The sequence below is a fragment of the Apteryx mantelli genome, chromosome 2 (assembly GCF_036417845.1).
Source record: "Apteryx mantelli isolate bAptMan1 chromosome 2, bAptMan1.hap1, whole genome shotgun sequence".
Classification (NCBI taxonomy): Eukaryota; Metazoa; Chordata; class Aves; order Apterygiformes; family Apterygidae; genus Apteryx; species Apteryx mantelli.
In genome coordinates, this window is record NC_089979.1 from 28,372,179 (window position 1) to 28,396,947 (window position 24,769).

Genomic DNA, 24,769 nt, shown 5'->3' on the forward strand with positions numbered 1-24,769 from the left:
ACAGCTGAAAAAAACCTACCCCAAACCAACCAAACAAAAAACCCCATCCACCCACAGCACTCACCACAACTACAGGAAGATTAAAGCTACTGACTTCAAACAAGAGTTGCAGAAGATGTGCAGCACTTGAACAGCAGCAGGAGAATAGAACTGGACAGAAAACACTTTTCACAAAGGAAGCAAAAACTGGTCTGAACAGGAAAACCTGTGATATTTATCTGCAGTAAAAATTTAAATGTAAAGACTAACTGAAAAAGTATTTGTTTCCCAAATTTGAACTGTGATTTATCCAACTGAACCCAAACTTTGCCAGGAGCTTTTGCTTTGGCATTTGGATAGTAAAAAGAACATGATATATATAACTAATTTCAGCATTCTCTTCTGGAATCTATTTTGAAAGAAGAGTATATCAGAAATACTTGTTGATCTTGTACTGCAGATGGACTCCTTGAAAACAAAACAAGGTCTTGTAGCATCAGAGGCTCAATCAGCCTCCTTAACATTTCAATGCAAATTGAATGGCAAAACAAACTCCTTCTATGCTTAGAAACCTTTATATGAGGAGAAAAATAACCTACATTCTTCAAAGCTTTCAGATGGAAGTGGTTTATTAAAGAAAACAAGATATTCCACAGCACATCATTCAAACTTTTTTTAAAAATTCCCTAGCATTGTAGCAAAGCTAAATCAAGAATCATTTCAATAAAATACTGTTTCAAGCAGCTTCAGAATAAAAAGAAATGAAGCAACATGACTTAACAGAAGTCTCAGTAACAGATCAGTATTGTACTAATCAAAAGGAAATTTGATTGCTCCCTTTAAAAATCACTAAGAAAAAAAAAATCACTGCAACAAGTTAGCCTCATACAAATATGAATTTTATTTACAGTTTTCCAAATTCTCAATCAAATCCAAATTCCCAGTTTCATGTGTAGCAATTCTTTAAAACAAATTAAGCATTGTATTCCTTTTTACATCTGCAATATGGAGTCCACAGGTACATGCTATTTAGGGCATCTAATGGAATGAGTTTAAATCATTTGTATGTGTATAACCTAAGATATTCTGTGAAAATGCTTTCTTCAAAATGTATCTGCCTCAGTGACAAAAAATTTCATAACCGCTTTCTAATAACAATAAGTTAGGAAGGTTTAAAAACCCAGTATTTTATATCAAGACATATTCCAACATATTTCAGGGTGTGTTACCATGTTCATATTGCAGATTTACCTGCTCTACAAACAATGCCACTGAAATCAGACTAAAGATTACCCACAGAAGTAGATATTATTCAATGTGAATAAAAATGGCCATTAATGACGTTTACTCTGGTATGTGTTATTATGGGCCAAACTGTACTGGATCTGGTACCAGTGTGATGTGATCTGTTCTTAACGTTGAAACTGCATGGGCCATTATAATAAAATCTTTTTCAATTGTATTGCACATAAATTCCTCAAAAGCACAAATCTAAATAACCGTGTCCTGACCTCGGAATTTACCTACTAAATCTTGTGAATAAGATCAACCACATGGTAAAATTGTTTATTTTTTTTCATCCCAGTGTCTGTGAATGAAGAGAAGGGAAACGATATATACAATTTGGAATCTATTCCGTTACTTGCTTCTTCTGCATGTGATTTGTACTTCAGAGATGAGGATTTAAAAAATAAAATAAAAAGCCAGACAGACCTTGGATTTATCTTTAAAAGTACCTCAAAAACATAACAAAATTCAATTTAATTTTGATACATATTAAAACATTTTAGTCAGTTCTGCCCGACAGCATAACACGACAGAAATGCACAAGACTTTAAACATGCTTTAAAATGACATTCAACAAAGTATTTAAAATTTAATAAATAGCATACAATCACACACAAATACATTTCATACTGGATCTTTAAGCCTACTAAAAACAGACTGGCAAAGAATAAATAAAACAGTAGTTGACATTTTTGTTTTTAAAAGGTGTAGATTCTTGCTGACACGCTAGTAGCCACATAGTAACCTGCTTATCACAAAATTGGAAATTATGAGCTTTTTTCCATTGATCTGTTTTGCTCCAACATGTAATATTACAAAAACAAAACAAAACAAAAAAAACACTGAAAGGGATTTCTTTTTTTTAAAACAACCAGTCTGCAACCAAGTAAATCAGTTTTAAATACAACGAATAAATAGGGAATTAGTAAAGCAAATTCAATTGCAACAAAAATGCAACACCCCAAGTAAAGAGCCATGGAAATATATAGCCATTGCAATATCAGACAATAATAGTACTTAAAGTGATAGTGCTTGTGCACTAAGCTCATTATAGACCTTAATATGATTTTAGTGCAAATCCCTTGAGTCCAAACAAGCTTTATACCCTAGAGTATTAGGGAAAGATCTTTTACCAGTTGGAACTTATTCTGTAGTGTATTTGTACATATCGGATATTTACAGAACTAACACATATTACAATATCTTCGGCCCTTTTTTACTTCAAATTGAAAAGACTAATGACTGGGGATTTTACATACTATTTGGCAGTACCATATTAGATTGCAGTTTAATAAAGTCAGTGCTATAAAAGCTTTTGCCATCAGTTTATCTAATTATACCTAAATTTCACACATCATTGCATCTTGTACTTCTGAAAGAAAAAGAATGCTCCTGGAGAAAATTTCTCCTCCCTTTAAATAAGTTCACATTATGATGAAATTCAAGAATATTTAGACAAAATGTTGTATAAACTCAAAGAAAAATACATATTTTACATTAACAATCCTTACCAGCATTTAGTATATTAAGTTACAAGTATGTTGGCAATAATACAACAGAGCAAATTCCTAAAGGAAAATAATTCTGTACAAATTCATCTGTTACTATGGGGTTAAACAGGCAGCCAAGTAAGTCTTAAACAGCCATGTTTCTGTTTTGAACTACAGTACCAGGATAAACTAAATTTGAAACTAACTGGGATAAACTTCAGTTTAAAGAATAATCAGATTATACTGGATACACACGTGTATTCAGAGCCATTAAAATGCTCACTCCAGTAGTTCCATAAGGTCATCCAGTAAAAGAAATGTTTAATCAACCACACAGGCTAAAATAGTTTTAACATAATGTTGTCCTGGATTTTTTTAAAACTAAAAACTAGTTTTAACTGTGAAGTACAAAACAATGACAGATATTGCTCCAACTTGTACACAATCTTTCCTAAACAATCCGTACCTAACAGAGTAATAATGCCTCATCGTCACTAGTTTCATTTTTCATTGTTGCTTCTAAGCAAGTGTCGGGTATCTGGGCAGTGTGCACGATGCCACAGCGCTCACAGGGGCCATCTCGACTGCATGACCTTACACCATGATGTGTTGCGCTGTAAGGCTGTCTAAGCCCTGGTCCTTGATCTGAGCTGAGATCAAGTAGAGGTCTTGAACAGTCATTCATGTCAAAGTCTGATGCTACATCAGAGACTGGAATTAACATTTCAACATCATCATCCTCTTCTCTTCCACTTACCCCGTTATCAAGCTGTCTCAAAGGACTTTGGTTCTGATTCACTGAGCTTGACCTCCCTAAAGTAAAGCGTACCCATCGTAAGCCTTGAGTCATACGACTTAGCGCGCTAGTGAGCTGGTGACGTGCTGGACTTGCGCTTGGGGGCTCTACATTTGTCATTTCTCTTCCATTATCTGTGTTACTGCTACTGGCGCTCTGAGCGGAGGAACTCCCACATGCTCCTACTGTTGCTTCTATTGCTGTTGCAGGTGGGACTTTCTGAGGCAAAGTGGCAGCAACACCACCAACTGCTCCTGCTGTGTCTCTTCTTTCATTTTCTGTGTCTGTATCATCAGATTCAACTGAAAATAGGCTTCTGTGAGTATTATTTCTTTCAGCTTCTCTACTAGTACTTTGGCTGGCAACATCATCTCCATCTGCCGAGACCAATGCCAATGATCCAGAATGACGTGACCTTGCAAAGTTAAAAATGCGATTCCAAATGTTACTTGATCTGCCAGCAATAGGAAGTCTGATTGAGGTAAATCCAAGCTGAGATCGCACTGCTAGTCTCAGGTTTTCCAGAACTGAAGCCTAAACGAGAAGACAAATAACAATCAAGTATTGACAACATGTTGGCACTGTTCTTACAATAGGAGAATGATAACTACTGTGCAAAAAAACATATAACCACAAAGATTAAGTTTAGATTCTTAAATATTAAAAAACGCTCAATCTGTAATATTGAGGATTAAGGATCTGGCATATGTAGCAAAAGGCTATTTTAAACATAAAGCACGCACGAAAGCAGCCTAGATTCTGACAGAAAAAAAAAATTATGAACAGGGAAAACAAGCTGAAAGATTTAGAGACAAAAAAGGGAAATAAAAAAAGCAAAGGAGATACATTTCTGCCCAAGTCAAAGGCCACTGTAAGGATAGGCAGAATGAAAACAGATGTAACAGTGTGGGTATGGTGTACTGATCACAGAAAAGTGGAGCAACAGACCAAGTGCAGAAGCTCTAGTACAGCAGATATGTAAGATCAGCTACATACAATTCTACTAAAAAGAAAAAGTAGTCACTGTGAATTTTAGAGTACAGTATATAGTAATGTGCCACAAAAAGTTTAGGATTTGAAAAAGAAAATTTCCTGAAACTCCTTAAGGTTTAAACAGAGGTGACCTTTTCTTATGCACTGCCCTAGTGGATAAGAACAGAGACAAAATTAGATATCCTCTCCCTACTAGAAAGACTAGAATGTTTGATTCTTTTCCATTCTGGCATAATCAGTTAATGCCAGTTTCAAATACGTTAATGCTTCTGTTTAATCAAAATTATCTTGTGTGTTCTAAACTATGTGTTTCCCAAATCTGATATAAATTTTCTAGTGAGTCAGTTAAGGAACAATGCATATCTGAATTTTTCTGCTCAAAATCCTGTATAACTTCTAATTTGTAAGGTCACAGCATCATATTAACACTTTTGACTTGGGATTCCCTTATCCAAAATTAGGAAAAATAGCACCTCAGCTAAGTAGCTCATTTCTCAAAAACATTATGGTAACAGAGATCTGTTGGATGCTCAGCAATTCTGAAAATATAAACATTTAATGATGTGTTTAACTACAGGAAAAATCCACATTCACATCTTTTAAGCGAAGATTATGGCCAAAAATACTTTTCAGAATACAGCCTTTCCTTCAGGCAAACACTTGATGTATATGCATATATTTCACTTTGTTTACAAACACCAAACTTCAATGTTGTGATGCTGTCTTCCTCAGCTCGCTTCCAGTCTTTCATATGCCACAAGCATACACAGCACAAGAGTGTCCAGCCACAACACTTCATGTACAACTGTTATTCCTTCCTTTCCAACAGTTCCAAAGAATGATATTTAAACTCAAGCACATAAATACATATGTCTGATAGCCTTACACTCAGAGGCTACTGGAGAGGCTGCTACCCATCCTTGAAAATCCAGCTCTAGGGATGCATCAGTTTTAGGCAAAAAGTGGTACACAAATTAGAAGGACCAAGGTTTCTCTTGGTTGAGACTATTAACCTCTAGGAAACTTTGACTAGTTATCTTCAGTCCTACACAGATTTGCAATCTTAAGATGCAAATATTGCTCAAAACCAAAAAAAACTGAACACATCCTGACTTAATACTGACATCCCCCCACCATGTAATCATATTAGAAATTTAATTCAAGCTTTATAATTTATGAATTCAATTTACATTCTCTTAAATTTTTATTCTTAATGATGTCCTCTCTTCTGAAAAAGAAACTTTTTTACACAATGTAACTTCACTGATTTAAATAAGATTGAAAATTTTATCATGCAAACATCACTACTCCATGAATTTTCCTTATTTTTGAAGGTGATAGCCTGCTCCTTTCTATTCCTTATTTTTATGCTAGTAATTCCCTGTATAGCTACTCATGTTTTCAAGTGTCCTCTGAAATTCTGGTCTTCGTATTGGATATTCATTAACATTCTTTCACTGATCAAAATTATTGTATGTGCATTTGTATTTTTATGGAGTGTGAAATCATGGTTACATAGAAAGACTTTGAAGCAGCCGTATTTTGTGATGAAAGACTGCCACTTTCAGCACGTCTTTTAATTTCTATTACATTTTAGGCTCTAAAAATAAATTTAAAACATCTCCAAAGTCACACTGTGTGGTTAATTCAAGTCTAACTGAAGATAAAATAAAATTTCAATACATTAAAAAAAAAAAACAAAAAAACCACAGCTCCCTTTGCAAAAGCAGTCTTTTTGAAAGCTCCAATAACAATTTCTGACTTCTGCCATTACATGTCTGGGTTTTCCAGAACTGTCCTCTCTATGTGGAAATTTCATTTTATTAAAAACCAAGATTTTCCGGCCCCCTGTGTGGGATCTCAGGATGAAAAACAGGCCTGAGCAAACTAAGTTCATTTGGAAATCCTGATCATATAGCTCCTAAGCATGTTCACATGCATCAAACCTGGAAAATCCCACACAGGGTAGGGATGCACTGTAAACACTGAGTTACCTGTGCAAGAGGTCTTACATACCTGGGCATGGCAACTTCAGTGTCTTAACAGACTTTCTTGACCCAGCCCTACCTCAAGAGAGGTGTAAGCACAGCTGCAATCTGGGTCCCTGCTGTACAGCAGTGGCAAGTTCAGACAGCAGACACTTGGACAGGAACCCATGAATGATAACAAAGCCTGTTCATCAGTCTTCACTGATTAAAACGTTGCAGTGCAAGGACGCCACATGCAATTAACCAGAAAACCAGCACAAGACAAGCCAAAAAGACCAAGCTATTCCGGAAAGCATCTGTTTCTAATACAGAGACTTAATTTATCAATTTCTATATACTTGTTAACTCGTAACTCTTTCTCAAAAGTTGAAAAGAAATTGAACATATTCAACCAGGTTTTACGTTATCCATCTTGAACAGCCATATACCTATGTCATAAATTGGTGAAGCTTAATTTTGAAAAAGAGGACAGGAAGACAAATCTGTAAAAGAACAGAAGTGCCTTTAAGCAGAAACATACTGTTCTTTTTTATAACCATGCTGACGGGCGAGTGAAGAGTTAACAGGACTGAAGTTTGTCAATTGATATGCAGAAGAACTGATATGCACAAGAGCTGACCTGCACAAAGCTGTTGAACAGAGGACTTAACAGGACTAAAGTCGTCTACCAACCGATATGCGCAAGGACTGATATGCGCAAGGCTGTGGAATGGCAGCATTAACAAGACTGAAGAAGTCTGCCACCTGGAATCTGCACGGACCCCCGGGGAGGGAAGAAGCAATACGGAGGTGTTGTGGTCTTGCCTCGCTAGCAGGGTCCCCCCAAGCAGACAAACAAACAGTCCTGCGATTGTGAAACTCGCAAAAGTCAGCAAAAGCAGTGTTTGCCCAGAGCCCCAGCCGTATAAAAAGAGACTTGGGAGCCAGGAGAGTTTGAGCAGGGACGGGAACGTGACCTGACCATCCTCTCCGGCTGGACCGTGAGTATCCCCCCCCCTCCCCTTTTCCTGGGACGCTGGGTTAAGGTAACTCCTCGAGGTTGAGAGCCCTCTCACTAGGAGAGTGAACAAGCTAGCTTTCAAGTAGGGATAAGCAGTCCTTCCAATTAATAGTGCAGTAATCGACGGTTTCAGGTTATCCTTTCTAAATTAGTAACTGATGGTTTTGTGTTATCCTTTCTAAATTAGTAATCGCATTATTTTAATAGATGTTACTAATCCAAGAACTTGTGTGAGGAAATAAACATCTTTTTATTATTATTATATTACTGTCTCAGTTGTTGCTATTGAACATTCATAGCATGACAGTGTGACACATGCTGACCCATGCAATGAGAATCTTGGTTACAGTCAAACTGTCCTTAAATACAAAACCCGCTTCCAGACAGAGAGTAGAGCTATTGGTTCCCTTCTCCAAGATAAGGGCAGAAGATATGTTTTTCTACAAAAGTTGAATTTACCCATTGCTGACAGCCTACAATCTGCATCTACTTGCCACTATCAAAGCTGGATGTTCAGCTTGGCTTACTATATTGTATTTGGAAAGTAACATCTAGTTTTGTGTAAAATTATCTCACACTTGCATTACACCTGGCATAGATCAACTCTAAGTTGACATCAGAAGCTTTACTTCTGTGCTTACATAGACACATTCAAACATTCAAGACAAGAGACCCTCTTAACTTAGTCAAAACATTCAATGTGAATACAGTAAGCATTTGTCGTCACACTATCAGGGTACACTTTACATTAACTGCACTCAAACCACCTTCCTTAAAAAGTGGAAGTTTATTAAGCTTCCCTGAAATACTCCATGTCTAAGGAGAACAGTTAATCAAACATTAAAAGATTTCAGGATCAGTAGTTAGTGGAAGCTTGAACAAAGGTCTTTCTTAGAGGTTGGCTAGGTTTTGCCTGTGTACAAAAAGATAAATATTAGTTGCTAAATATCAACTTTTGCTTCATCAGCGGGAGATCAGTACAAGCTACATGCAGATTCTCAAGACATCTAGTTAACAAAAAGAGCAGACTAAAGAACAGACTAAAACAAAGGACAGGCTATAACCAAAAAGGAGAAAAAAAGGACAGTGAATGAATTAGCAATGCAGCCCAAAGACTCTCATAGTGGGACGGGGAGGAGGCAAAAGATCGCAATTATTCTCAATTCAAAGGCTACAGCAGGCACATAAAACAGCACATGGTCACCAGTCAAGAAGAATACTGGAGATGTAACGAGGACATGATAACTGATGTTGCTTGAGCTCTCTATCACCACAAGTAATGCTTGCAAGACTACTTGGACCCAAACACCCTGCTGCTTGCAAGCATGTAAACATGAAAGAATGAATATATTAAATCTATGACAGAATAAGCGTGCAATGAAATCAATTTTGTTGAAAATAAAAATCAATCTCCCTTCTTATGGTTTTGCCATAAGTTTTTTTACATTCTCTGGAATATTAAGTAATAGTAAGCTTTGCTACATTAGCTATAACATACAACACAACTTAAAGCCAGCTCTAGTGCTGCACCATGGCCGGATTCCCGGACTGAGTGTTTTCTATTCCACAAACGACTGGCTTAATTGAAAACTGATTTATTTATTTACTTATTTTTTAATGAAAAAGTAGCTTTGATAGAAGTTTATTCATCAACCAAATAAAAATTGTGCTAATGATCGCTATGGGAAATAAAAAGGACAGATAATGACGTCACCCCCTATAACCATTAATACCATATATTACAGCCTTGTCTCTTTCATTATCTGTTCTATGCACAGTGGGCATGATCATACCTAAACATATATGCACAACGGCTGAACTACTACTTGCACTAGAATTCTATATTCTTCTTTCTCAGATTTCCAAGTGCTTTTCTGCAGTCTTAATAGCTTATACAGCAACCTCAACAGAGAACATAAAACCAGATCTGCCAATCTATTTTTCATGCAAAAGGGATTCTATAGTGTGCAATATTGGCATCCATCACTAAGAAAATAAAGCCTCAAAGTAAACTGTGATGCTACCACATCGTAATGATTCTGTCTAGTAGCTAATCTTATTTTAAAAGTATTGGTTTGAAAGGAAGAAAAGGGAATGCTATAAAACCAAAATAAGACAGATGGAAGGTAAAATATTTTTATTTCAGCTTTCTTAGATTTTAATGTTTGCCCACTATTTTGAAATCTTACCTGGTTTGGTGAACAAACAGGAAAATCTTCAACTGGTGGAATTAAACCCTGGGCAATTAACTGTCCATAAGATGGGGGAGCTTCTCTTCTTAACAGTTCAGCCTCAACTCTTGACAAATGAGTTTCAAATGATCTTTTAAAGAGAAAAGAAATTTCATAAGTCTATAATATATATTTATATTTAAGAATAAAACTGCATCAGACTTACGATCTGAAATGATAAATTTGAGCAGATGAAATCTTATAAAAAAAAATCAACAAAAAATATATATAATAACTTCTTGCAGTCATTCCTACAGGTCTGTCCAGAGGAGAAAAGAACAGAAACAAATCAACAATACATGCCTAAAAAAGCATGAACTAAGTATACAAGGCCCCATGAGAGATTCTTATAATATTAAAATTGTAATATTATAAAACATAATATTATAATATTGAAAAAAAGTAATCCTGTCATGGCATGAAATAGTCCACAATAGAAGAAACATACTCTTAAATGTAGACATGACATTAACTGCAGAAATGCAGCTTCCCCACACCTTCTTTTCGGCAACCACATCTCAGCTGTCAACAGAAAAGTGATCAGAATAATTCTAACCCCTTTTAACTACCCTCTTTTTACTGTCAAAGAGAAAGAAGGAACAACACCTTTAGAAATCACATATAACAATAATTATATGTCAGTAAGAATGCTTTAATACAAGAGTGCTCTAATGACAAAATAAGTATTTTAAGATTTAAGAGTTTGAGGCTATCTGTTCTACTCACCTTCGCTCAAACATCCTGAGTGAGTACAATTTACAAGTACATCCCAGTGCAATGACAAGCAGCAATCCACAGATAAGACTCCCAATGACAGCTGCAGTTATTACTCTAGTGGGCACAATGACTGGGCAATTCTCTTCATCGCTGCCATCACCACAGTCATCTTGAGAATCACAAACCCAGCTTTCAAACACACAGCGGTTATTTTTACAGTGAAAATTTCCTGGCTGGCAGAAGAAACAATTTTTTTCATCTGAACCATTAGGGCAATGATTCTGGTAGTTGCAGCGATCTGAACGAGGGTAGCAAACACCATTCCGAGAACATGGAAACTCATCTCTTTGGCACATGGTGCAATTGGCTTCATCCCTTCCATTTGGGCAGTGCCAGTAGCCATCGCAGCGTTGCTGCTCTGTGTAGCAACCCCAATTTCCACCACATGGAATTTCCCAGGGCAAACAAAAGCCATCTACTTGATAGGTGGCATTGAATCCTCTTGCAGCATTCACTTTGTCAGCACAGAAATGCACTCTTATCTGTCCTGAGGATGAAACAACTGTAAGAGGAGCATGAGAGTCAAATGCTGTTAGCACACGCAAAAGCTGCCGTGGATTCTCCTCTAACCCATCATATATTTTGACATAGTCTCCATAACCAGTACCATCAAGTTTAAAATCAGTAAATCGCAAAATTACTTTGCGATGATCGCCAGTGTCTATTAACCAGGTGCAGTTGCTCCCAGGTGGATAAAAGTCAGGATAGTTGGGAGAACTGAAAGTACCATAAAAGTATTTTAACCACTGCCCACATATTGGCACATCACAGTCTATTTCATCTCCCAGGTTAAGACAATCAATGTTACCATCACATTTTAAAGATTCTGGAAGGCAAGTGTAAAGCTTGGTGAAGCGAGAAAGACACTGGAACTGGTTGTAAGCACAAGGTTGAAAGGAAGCAGCTGTTGGAGGATTAGCTTTGGCACAGATTTCTTCATCCGAGTTGTCTCCACATTCATCCATATTATTACATTTCCAAGATTCTGGAATACACTTCCCATTAGCACAATGAAACTGGTCACAATCACAATTTGGTTCATCAGATTTCCCTGAAAAAAAGGAAATTATAAAAATATTCTTTTTGCAGAATGCAGTACTTTGTGGTTTGTGTTGCATATATATTTGCAGCACCAGGTGGTTCAGAATGGCAAAACATGTAACTGTTTAAAATCTCTGTAAATCACCACAACAAGTTTCAATGATAAAACAGCTTTTTCCAGTCTAAATACTGTCAACACACCAGCATGAGCCTCATTCTTAGCCGCTTTAAGTCAAATAATTGTAGTCAAGAAAACTACGCTCATTTATGGCAGCTGAAAAATCTGGCTTCTAAGGTGCTAAAATTAAGCCAGAAAATATTGTTTCTCTCCTTCCTCACTGAAACTACAACAACTTTTTCCTGCAGTACCAGTTACCTGATCAAACTCTTTCATACAAAAGCTGTCAGCCCACTGTCCTGTTTTCTTAGGTTCATATTTTGTACCAAGGGATCTACAGCAAGGATGCAAGCAGTGGTGCAGACAACACAGAAGTCTTTTTTTAAATTCTGAAAAGCGTCAGAAGACACCCTCATTTAGGAAAATATGGTCTACTGGCTACTACCACACTTGCAACCTCAAAAATATTTTTCTTCAGTGATTCATTTATTAAAGCTCCAAGCATGTTAAACACTGAAGCATACCTCAGAAACAATCCGTTTCAGCTCTGTAACAACATAGCCAAATCAAATATACCTGTATCATTTTAATTCACAGCAGTTCCTAAAAACCATGGCATAAATCATAAATCTGGCTATAAAACAAACTGATGTGGTCAGTGCTCCAAAAACGCATTCAAAAAAAATCTATAATGCAGATAGTCTTCCACAGCAGAAATTCAGGAAGTTAGACAAAGGTATACACTAAATCTAAAGTAACACTGTATTTTGGAGTTTACAAAAGAAACACTAGAGGCAGCATGGTGAACTTACTGAAACAGACTCTCTCAGAGAAGCAGGTTCACTTGCTTTAGCACAGAATAATTTAGATTGCAAGGGATCCCTGGAGGTCACCTAGTCAAATTCCCTGCTTGAAGCAAGGCTAACTTTGAAGTTTGATTGGGTTGTTTTCAGAGTCTTGTCCAATCAAGTTTGGAATATCTTCAAAGTTGGAGATTTCTACCACCTGTCTGAACAACCTGTTCTAATATTTAACAACTCAAAGCGATAAAACTCCTTATATCTAGTTTGAATTTCTATTCCTGCAACTAATCTGCTGTAATTGGTCAAGTCATACCACATCTATTCCCCTCTTCAAGTACCTCTTTTCAGTATCTTGGAAAGCATTAAAAAAAAACAAAAAACAAAAAAAAACAAAAAAACCTTTACCTTGAAATAATCAACTAAAAAAAAAAGTGCAACAACAACTTCATCATCTGAAAAACTGCACAAGTGCTAAGGCTTTTTAAAAAAGGAATACAGAAAAAATAAAACCAAAACTGACAAACATTATGAGTACCACTGAAGAGCATTTAAGTCAACAAATTCACTGACAGGCAGTGAAAGTAGAGCAAAAACAAAAGTATGCGTTGTCAGTGATTAAGTTTTAGAAAATGCTTATGTCATTAAAAAAAGCAAAATAGATCTGGTATAAATGATATCTTCTTGTTCTGTTATACATATACACACATCATGTATAATACTAGTATGCCAAATACTTAGTATGAACTTGAATTTGAAACTGTGCCTACAAAGAACTTCAGGATAACACAAGATAATCAGCAGAACCGAAGCGCAGTTGTAGCCAACAGACTAACACAAACCTTTCATGCATTTACAGGAAACATAACTTCTCTACTTTTATTATCTGTTTTCCACTTTACATCAGCCACGATTAGTGAACTCTGACCTATTTTGGTACCCATAATTAAAGATGCTTCTAAATTAAAGGAAGTGGGGGAGAAAAAAAAAGAACCTTCTAGTCTAGTCTTGATGTCAAATGTCATCAAGAGATCGCTTTCCTTAGATCATCAAAAAAGATGATTAAAGTGACTAAATAATAAAACAAAACAGAAATACGATAACAGAAAGCTCTTCATTCTAAAAAATGAAGGCTAAACAAGGTCGAAAGACCAACAGATGTTACGTTAAATACATGTGATTTCTACTTTAAAACAACAAAGAACAAAACTGATAACACTAATTTGTCACTGGAACAAATCACCAAAGACTAGTGGAACCTTCCTAACTGGAACATTTTGGGTGTTTTGTTTGTTTTTAATGAAATGTGGATATTTTTCTGGAAGATGTTAGCTACTTTAAACAAGAATTGATTCAAAGAATTCACATGGCCTATCATCTATACTGGATTTTAAACCAGAGGATCCCTAACAGTCCCTTCTGGACCTGTTGCTTATAAGTAGTTTCCATCATTCCAGCAAAAGCAGACCTAACCGACACCTGTGCAGCTGAAGTATTATTACTACATTATTTTCCTTTTCTAAGTTATTTAGCATATGCTTCTTGACACAGGAAGAACTCACTATCCCTGCTTTGGCTTTCAATTTCTTTTATTTCTTCTGCATTTCTTGATTAGCCATCTTACTGTATAGAAAATTATATGTCAAGTCACTGCTGTCACTGCCATTATCATCACCACCTATGCTTACAGGTAATAAGAAGCATCATTCTTAAATGAAAAGCCAGAGTGTTATCAGTAATGTATAAAAGCTATTGTAATTCTTTACCCTTGACAACTGTAAATACACGAGCATGTAAACCTATAGCTTTCACATACAAGCCTATCTGTTCAAATTAGGGAAGTAATGACAGAGTTACAATTTTTAATGTGTATTTATTAAGAAATTAAATGTAATACAGATATTGCAAACTCATCTTAAAGAAATGACGTTTACTGATCCATAATATACAAAATAAAACTTTGGGATAGTTGAATGTACTGAGAAAACGTTGTTAGTATTTCAGGAGCTCCCTTTTCACATGGGAGCACACACAACCAGAAGATTATTAGAGTAGATTTTTCAGATTTTCTCCTATACGCAGGGCCCTCTACAACATTAGAGGACTATTCTGATCATGGAAACACTACACTGCCACATCAAACATGAAGTATTTCTGAAGTATCATATTAAGCATAGGAATCAAGCTCAAGTTGAAGTTTCAGTACGGTTGTTTTTAAAAAATATGCATTTAAATATTTAAGAACATCTTAAAAACATTGGCTTAAATAGTCTATTAAGGTGTTAACAAACTAAGCACTACTGCATGACGCTAATGTGTAGAAATCAAATAACATAGGGAAAAAAATACTTATTGTTGAAAATGTTATAGTTTCTTCCAAAAGGGGTTATATAATGAAGTTGTTTTAAGATTTGAGGAAAAGAGAGGAAAGGATTTCCAGAAATATTCTATTAAGACTGTGGCTGATCTCTTCTTCCCTCCCCATTCCACACCCTTATCCAAAATTTTCTTCTTCCTGGAAGCTGCTCAGGAATGCTGCCTTTCCTCTAAGCCTAGAGGGACATGGAGACAAGCAGAGCAGAAGCAGATGCTAAAGATGACTGATTAATAGAAGCGTCTTTTTCCCTGTCATCTCTTTTGGTCCAATGGTAAGCAAAATTCTGGTGGAGCATTGACCTGAAAGCTGAGCCAGCATCAAAGGTAAGGCTGCATTACTTCTCACAAGACATGCTAAACTTCAAGTCGCTGAAGTGTAGAGGGGGCTTTTGGGTTGGCTTGAAAACAGAAGATAGAGAGGGAAGACCCCCCTGGCAACTAAAGGGTTGTGTCATTAGGTAGGATGAGAAGGTGCAGAATATAGCACAGTAGCAAGCATGGTTTAGACTAGAAGAGATCGGGACAAGTTTACTGAAGTTCGGTACAATAATTTTGAACAATGGTAGCAATGGATAGGTGGAGGAGGCAGTATGAATTGTTATACATAAAAGAAGAGTTAAAAATTGGGTGCAAAGATTTGGAGCAGGCCAGAGAATGTAGACACACTGGGAGGGAGCGAGAGCATTAAAACTATTACAGAAACAATGAAGAATCTAATCCAGTATATTTCTGATGATCAGGACTTAAAACACCATGATCACATCATTATATTCAGTTCTAATACCTCTTAAGGGCAGAAAACAGCTTGGAACTACTCTTTACCCATGACTGGCTTCCTCCTCTCTTCGGAGAGCTACTAGAGTAGCTATTGGAGCCAGTAGACCAAGAATTGCTCACAAAGCAGCCTCAGACTATTACTACTGATAACTAGCTTATACTGCATATTTGAACTATCCAAACAGAATTTTTGCACATGCAAAATGAGCCTGTACTTGGCTAGAATGGTCTATCATCTTAATACAACTTTTTTTTAAGAGTGTAAACCTTTTCGAGATGGTATGTGATTAAAATAGGTCCTGCAATGTTTTCTCTGATATAAATCCTGAGTTGACTATATGAAGTGCATATATTGTGCCCTGCTGCAAAGTAAGTATTTCTTAAAATGTAAAAGGGAAAAAACCCAAACCATTATGTTGTACCAGTTATTATTTGCAACATACCAGCAAAGTAGGCTAATCTGAAGCCTTTTCTAGAAATGCTATCGTCTGAGTGAAATCTGATCCAAACATGATCCTGTGAAGAGATGTATGGTGAAGGAATAGAGGAGCCACATGCTCTGTAGCCTTCAATATTCTTGTAGCTTCCAATTGTCAACCAATCCGAGCTGCATCTTCGTGATCCCTGAACATCAAAATCTTGAAAGCTGAAAAACAGAGGTCAAAATTGCTACTAAACTGGATACTACACAACCAAACTAATGAATTACTGCAGTCAGAAATGGAAATTAGCTGAAAGTACTCCTCTGGCATGAAACAAAAAGAATGGCTTCTCCATCCAGGGGTTCACCTATTATTCACCTTGTGGTGAAGATATCTGACATTATGAGGACACTAAGAATCCATTTTGTCATCCAAAATATTGTACCCACTACTTAAGAATTTCAGTTTTGCTACCAAAAAAAATGTGTTCATTTTAAAGAAAGTTTTTAATTAATTCTGGTCATGAAATTACTCATTTAGTAATTTTATATACAACTAAGTGGTTTTATTTAAACCAAATTTCATCAGAATTTTAGCTAATGCTACTTCCAGCCAACGTTCTGACTTGACATTCTAAGTACACCTAAAATGTTCAAAAACATGATTTCAGATAAGATTTGCTCTCACTTGCACTACTCAGTTACCTGATAGGTATGTCATGGAAGATATTACACAAGCTTTGGTTACAACTATATGAAGATGTGCTGCCGTGGTAGAGCAGTACGAACTGTCTGGACAAAAACAGGTCAGCACAGACAACAGAGCAATAAACCAGAAATGAAATGTGAAATATATGCTAGACAGATGAGCAGAAGAAAGAAATATGAGAGGGAAAAAAAAGTTTTATTAAAAAACAGTCTTTTAAAAATTTTTAGCTATTAAAAAATTTTTAGAAAGCTTTCTAGTAGATAAACAATTCCAACTTTACTGTGCATTTATGCCAGTTTAATATAGATATTTAGTAGAAAGAGTGTTAGTACTTTAAACAAGTAACTGATGTCAAAGCAAATACTTCATAAATATTCTTCCTTCTTCTTAGGTCAGCAGGTCTGTACTGGAAACTAAAGTAAATTTGCAGTTAAAGCTACATCTTTCCTTTGGTAAACATGCAGCAAAAGTCTTTAACTTGGCAAGAAAATGATCATCTTCACCTTTAAAATGTATCATTTAATACTGACACTGTCACAATAGATTGTGTATGACCACATAGATTGTATATGAGCATTCTGTTTATAACATAAAAAAAAAAAAAGCTACTTACAGATTCACTTTCTCTTTAGCTTCTAAAATATGGTTCTAAATTTATATAACTGCCTGTACTTGGTCCCAGTTTTCCTATTCTTCAGAAACAGCTCTTGCTTCCAAACTACCTAATGGAAATGGATGCCATTTTAATCATCCAGTAGTTCTTACTGCTGTCAGTAGAAGCTGTGGGTTGTCAGAATTTTTAAAAATCTCATTTCTTTTCTATACATAAGAGCAGAGAATAGGAGGTTCAGGAAACAAATGCTACTTGGCTGTGTAAGACCAAATTGGATAAAAGGAAAAGCAAAAAACAGACAAAACAGATCTACATTTACAGGTAGGCAGAGGACATTAGTGTATACGCAATTGGCAGCCAAAAAAAGTCTAGTCAGTACTTCTTCAATCCATATGGTTGATACAGGACCAATGTTACCTTATAGTTATGATCTCCCCTGGGTTTGCATGGATGTACCAGCTACAGTTGATTCGTGCAGGATATTCAGAGGGCCACCCTGGACTTGTGATTGTCCCGCTCGGTGATCTAATCTGTTCTGGAATATCTCCACAAGCTAAAATAATAATAATAACAACAACAATAATAATAATGAAAGCAATGCGACTAATTAGAATTTTTAAAACCGAGTAGGATAAAGTCAAATCAGAACTTATCAGAGAAAATATCACAGTGAGTTAACTAAGGTAGCAATAAAAACAGTGTCTAGAGTAGCTCATAACAGACACAGTGCACAACATATCCGCTGAAAGATGTTTTTGAATGTTGCCAGTGCAGACGTTTATACTAATGTCAATTAGTACTACAGATTAAAAGACTAATGTACGCAGACTTTGACATCTTTATTAATAAAGTGAAATATTTTATATTTCCTATTTTTACTTTTAGTCTTCACAAAGATTCAATTTAACTACGCATTTACACCTTATACTCACAAATGCATTAAGAAGGTGAAAAATAAATTAAAGCAAAATAATCAAGTAGCTGAAGTTCACTTTCTTATGAAGACCCAGCACCTGGCCATCATTTAAATGCTCCCTTCCTGCCCTTGGCACAGAAATGATCTTCATTTACATGATTCCAAATGCTTGGAAGAAAAAGGGCACTTACTGCTGCACATCTCATTTATAAATACTAAAAGTTAGGTCTACAAGAGGGGCTTGTGCAACTGCATTTCTGATAATGGACTAGAAAGCTTTTATTTATAGGACTAATTCTACTCAACTGTAGCAACTAAGCCATTTGTATTCTTACTCTATTATAGGTGTAGCTTTCTGCAATGGCATTAACTCAGTTGTTTGTTCCTTTCACTGAAGTGTTCATAGCTCTGCTGCTTTTATTGCAAGTAATGGGTTTATTAGTTTGGGGCTTCCTTTTCCTTAACAGTCTTACATCCAACAGTTGTGAATATACCACATTCACCACCTTCATATAAATAGAATGGCCGGAATACTCCCAACTGCAGAGCTTGAAATTATGACCCCTGAAGTTTCAAAGGTCAGAAAACACATTAAAAATAATTCTCCTCCTTGCTTTTATTTTAAAGTTTCATCACGACTACTTCAAAACCTGTGAGCTCTAGAAGTTTACTGGTAGTACAATCAGTTATGCACAGAAGTAGTTCAAACACAAGACCTATTTCAGATCTGGAGGCATTTTCATTATTTTCTGATCATCAAAAGATTTAGAATGTTAAAAATTCAATTTTAAATATATATTTAATTAATTGATGTGGTGAACAAACATGAGCAACTGATACTAAGAATGAACTGTATTTGCAATAGGAATAATTTGTAAACAGGTTATTGATTTCTATTTTTCTCCACAATCAAGTCCTTTTTTCAGGTCATTTTTTCAAGAGTATAGAGACTTGAAATTATTGAATAGCTCTATTACAAGGCAATATATACTTAAATTATTAAAATATTATTATTGAAAAATATTTTAATATAGCATAAAAATATGCTTCTGAAAATAGGTTAAAAAGGATTAAAAGAAAAATGCTGGCAGATTTTCCTGCATTCTCTTTATCGGACAACAAATCTCAACAAATTTATATTTTTCAACTGCAGTTTTAAGAAAATATTGCTCTAAGAAGTTTTGCAAATGTTTCATACTTGAACTTAATTCATGTACAGTATAGTTAAGTATTAATATACTTGGCTATAGAATTTACGAACTTCTCAAACACTTTGGGAAGAAAAAAACAAATCTCAAAATACATAAAGATATTCTTTTATAGGAATATTTAATTAACTATTCGTTGAAATTGTTTTAATTTGCAGTAAACCCTGTAGGTGGTGCTCTAACACTATGACATTTTGGAACACGACTTCTGTGTGAATGGTCTGGATACACTTTGCATCTGTTTAGACAAGAAACGGGAGGACTGGCAAGAAAAAGTAGTTATTCACAAATTAATGTTTAAGTTAGATAGCATTTTTAACAGGTATAAAAAAAAATTACAAACAGAAAAAAGGAAAAACGTGTGTAAACCATTTTATACCCAACTTGCAAATCTTAGCAAGCAATTCCACACACAATTTGGTTACTACTGAAATAGTGCTCAGCTTAAAATAAGTTGCCTCCAGATAAATTTTATACCATTACAACATTCCTCTGAATGTTAAAAACTGACATATTAGGTTTTGTCATAGAGAGCCACTAAGGAAGCTTTTAAATTTGCCCGCTCTGACAACAACTTGACAAAGACAAGTCAACATCAAAATAATCCACTGAGAACCTATGTTCATTCAGTTTTACAAAGTTCACCTCAAAAAACCCTAAGCATGCTGTAAGTGTACATATGGCATGTGTCTGTTAAACAGGGATCTCCAAACACAGCCAGCAACTACTACAAAATTAGCTTTGCCACTTCCTATGCTGGCACCATGCACCCTGACAACTATAACTCACTTACTCGACCTATCCCTGCAGAAGCGGTACAAGCAATAGCGTTTACTCGTTATGCAAGTTTCAATGAAAGAAATTCCATGTGGAAATCCTGCACAGCAGGCTAATATTTTCAGGTACCCTGTCAACTTCCAATTTTACTCAGATTCATGTTTTAACTTTAGTTGAAATACCAGTTATCTCCCTATGTTTTCTTTATTCTATTACATGGCTTTTTCTCTGTTTCCACTGAAACTAACACCAAACAGCTGGTGGCAAATATGACTGTTTCCAGCACTGTCCAACATTAGAAGAAAGAGCGTAGAGTAAGGGGGGCACAAGGAAGCAAGAGTGGTGATCACAGGTGCCAAAAACAGGGAATGAACAATATACTATAGAAGAGAGAAAACCAAGAGCGAAAGAAAGTCTGCATGTGACAGAATGAGGGTGCAAGAGGTAACAGGGAATGGACATGAAAAAGGAATGACAGCTTCCTTAACCAAAGAGTAGCTACATAAGCTGTCCTGCATGCTTGGTACACTTTCATATACTTAAATCTATTACTTAACCAAGGAGACAACAGAAATTTCCCATTAGTGTAAAGCTTCTATAAAAGCTAAGATTATTGATTGTGTAGAAGCTGCACTGTCATTTTGCAGAGAGGATTATTTCTCTAAAAGACTTTAAAACATCAAGTAGATCTTTTTAAAATAATACAGTCTTAAGAGCGTCTACTACAAGCATATCTCAGAGATATTGCAGGTTCGGTTCCAGACCACTGCAATAAAGCAAATATCACAATAAAGTGAATCGTACATATTTTTTGGTTTCCCAGTGCATATAAAAGTCATGTTTATACTACACTGTAGTCTATTAAGTGTACAATAGCATTATGTCTAAAGAAAAACAATGTACATGCCTTAATTAAAAAAATACTTCATTGCTAAAAAGTGCTAACCATCATCTGAGTCTTCAGCGAGTTGTAATCTTTGCTGATGGAGGGTCTTGCCTCGATGTTGATGGCTGCTGACTGATCAGGGTGGTGGTTGCTGAAGGTCAGGGTGGCTGTAGCAATTCCTTAAAATAAGGCAGCAATGAAGTTTGCTGCATCGATTGACTCTTTCTTTCATGAAGGACGACTTTGTAGCACGCGATGCTGTTTGACAGCATTTTACCCACAATAGAGCTTCTTTCAAAACCGGAGTCAGTCCTCTCAAACCCTGCTGCTGCTTTATCAACTAAGCTTATGTAATATTCTAAATCCTTTGTGGTCATTTCAACAATGTTCACAGCATTTTCACCCCAGGAGTAGATTCCATCTCAAGAAACCACTTTCTTTGCTCATCTATAAGAAGCAACTTCTCATCCGTTAAAGTTTTATCATAAGATTGCAGCAATTCAGTCACATCTTCAGGGTCCACTTCAAATTCTCTTGCTGTCAGTTCTAGATCTCTTGACTAGTTCTGGTCTACCTTGACTTCAGCAAGGCTTTTGACACTGTCTCCCATAACATCCTCATAGACAAGCTCAGGAAGTGCTGGTTAGACGAGTGGACAGTGAGGTAGATTGAGAACTGGCTGAATGGCAGAGCTCAGAGGGTTGTGATCAGTGGTGTGAAGTCTAGTTGGAGGCCTGTAGCTAACGGTGTCCCCCAGGGGTCAGTACTGGGTCCAGTCTTGTTCAACTTCTTCATCAGTGACCTGGAGGAAGGCACAGAGTGCACCCTCAGCAAGTTTGACGATGATACAAAACTGGGAGGAGTGGCTGATACACCAGAGGGCTGTGCTGCCATTCAAAGAGACTTGGACAGGCTGGAGAGGTGGGCAGAGAGGAACCTCATGAAGTTCAACAAAGGCAAGTGCAGGGTCCTGCACCTGGGGAGGAATAACCCAATGCACCAGTACAGGTTGGGGGTTGACCTGCTGGAAAGCAGCTCTGCGGAGAAGGACCTGGGAGTGCTGGTGGACACCAAGTTAAGCATGAGGCAGCAATGTGCCCTTGTGGCCAAGAAGGCCAATGGGATCCTGGGGTGCATCAGGAAGAGTGGTGCCAGCAGGTCGAGGGAGGTGATCCTCCCCCTCTACTCAGCCCTGGGGAGGCCACATCTGGAGTGCTGTGTCCAGTGCTGGGCTCCCCAGTACAAGAGGGATGTGGCACTACTGGAGCAAGTCCAGCGAAGGGCTACAAAAATGATTAGGGGACTGGAGCATCTCTCTTATGAGGAAAGACTGAGAGAGCTGGGCCTGTTTAGCTTGGAGAAGAGAAGGCTGAGAGAGGACCTTATTAATGTATACAAATATCTTAAGGGAAGGTGTCAAGAAGATGGGACCAGACTCTTTTCAGTGGTGCCCAGCAATAGGACACGAGGCAACGGGCACAAACTGAAACACAGGAAGTTCCATCTGAATAGGAGAAAAATCTTCTTCCCTGTGAGGGTGACAGAGCACTGGCACAGGTTGCCCAGAGAGGTTGTGGAGTCTCCTTCTCTGGAGATATTCAAAACCTGTCTGGACGCGATCCTGTGCAACATGCTCTAGGTGACCCTACTTGAGCAGGGGGGTTGGATTAGATGATCTCCAGAGGTCCCTTCCAACCTCAACCATTCTGTGATTCTTGCTGTCAGCCTGTCCTTTGAAGCTTTGAAGCCAGGCATTGACTTCTCCTCTCTAGCTCTGAAAGTCCTAGATGGCATCTTCTTCCAATAGAAGGCTGTTTCATCTACATTGAAAATCTGTTGTTTAGTACAGCCACCTTCATCAATTACCTTAGCTAATCTTCTGGATAACTTGCTGCAGCTTCTGCATCAGCACTTGCTGCTTCACCTTGCACTTATGTTATGGAGACGGCTTCTTTCCTTAAACCTCATGAACCAACCTCCGCTATCTTCCAACTTTTCTTCTGCAGCTTCCTCCCCTCTCTTAGCCTTCACAGAATTGAAGGGAGTCAGGGCCTTGCTCTGGATTAGGCTTTAGCTTAAGGAAATGAATGATGTGGCTGGTTTGATCTTCTATCCAGACCACTAAAACTCTCCATATCAGCAAGAAAGCTGTTTCGCTTTCTTATTTGTGCGTTCACTGGAATAGCACTTTGAACTTCCTTCAAGAACTTTTCCTTTGCCTTCACAACTTGGCTGTTTGGTGCAAGAGACCTCGCTTTTGGCCTATCACGGCTTTCAACGTGCCTTCCTCGCTAAGCTTCATCACTTCTAGCTTTTGATTTCAAGTGAGACACGTACGGCACTTCCTTTCCCTTGAACACTTAGAGGCCATGGTAGGCCAGTTAATAACCCTAATTTCAATATTGTTGTGTCTCAGGGAATAGGGAGGCCCGAGGAGAGGGAGAGAGATGGGGGAATGGCCGGTTGGTGGAGCAGTCAGAATACACACAGCATTTATCGATTAAATTCACCGTCTTATATGGGCATGGTTTGTGGCGCCCCAAAATAATTACAATAGTAACATCAAAGATCACAGATCACCACAACAGATATAATAATAATGAAAAAATTTGAAATATTGTGAGAATTACCAAAATGTGACATAGAGACATGAAGTGAGCACATGCTGTTGGAAAAATGGCACCATTAGACTTGCTCGACTCAGGGTTGCCACAAACCTTCAGTTTATGAAAAATGCAATATCTGTGAAGCACAATAAAGTGAAGCTCAATAAAATGAGGTATGCCTGTATATAAAATAAATAGCAAGCTTTTTTAATCAGTTTCTAAGCTTCTGCTCCATTAGCATGTGTTTCTTCTAAAGTTTTTGACAAAATATTTTAACATACATTTTATTCATGTGCTGATAAAAATGGAGAATGTGAATCAAGAAGGGAATCAAAAAACAACTCAACTGACAATGCATAAAACTTTCTGAAAGTCTGTCAATAGAGACAGAAATGTTTTTCTACTAAGTTGTGGAGATTTTGCACTTCTAATTTCGGTTGCAGTTGCTAGCAGCATTCTAGGCATTTGACCAAGGTACAGGTCAGTTATGTCTGTGGGAATTTAAAATTACAGGAAAACTGATCAGCTTTGAGGTAATTTACAAAAAGTATTACAAAATGCACAGGCAAACAGCAGAATGAAAATTAGCAGAGTCAGAAATAAGGAGATGAGACTGTAACTGAGCCAGGAGAACAAAACACAAATTGAGAAAGCTACATTGTATAGAAGTGAAGATACACAGTGATGCAAGTCCAAGCTATTTTCAAGTCTCACACTGGTGGCTACAAACTTTTTCAGAGGGACAGAATCCCTCCTGTACAACACATTTATAGATAGGTGTTGTCTCTACTGGCATTCCTCTCAGTTCCCTCAACACCACTACATTCTTTGGTGCAACTCAGCTCATGCATCTCCTATCTGTTTTACGCTTTTCCTTTATGAGCCTTTATTAACTTTATTTGTAATTCTGTTTGTTACTTTGTCCTCATACCTCTGCTCAGTAGATTGCAATGTTGTAATTCGGACTGATGTTTCACAGA

General features: G+C 36.9%; 1 protein-coding gene across 1 annotated transcript in view; it reads right to left on the reverse strand.

Moving 5' to 3' along the window:
- Positions 1-860: 860 nt before the first annotated feature.
- LRP12 (LDL receptor related protein 12) overlaps positions 861-24,769 on the reverse strand; it is a 65,969-nt gene continuing 42,060 nt past the window's right edge. The window contains exons 3-7 of the mRNA XM_067290407.1: positions 17,814-17,949; positions 16,097-16,299; positions 10,491-11,592; positions 9,723-9,855; positions 861-4,086 (exon numbers count right to left, since the gene is read on the reverse strand). Coding sequence (XP_067146508.1) covers positions 3,223-4,086; positions 9,723-9,855; positions 10,491-11,592; positions 16,097-16,299; positions 17,814-17,949 — 2,438 coding nt within the window. The 3' untranslated portion in view covers positions 861-3,222. The remainder of the gene's footprint in view (positions 4,087-9,722; positions 9,856-10,490; positions 11,593-16,096; positions 16,300-17,813; positions 17,950-24,769) is intronic.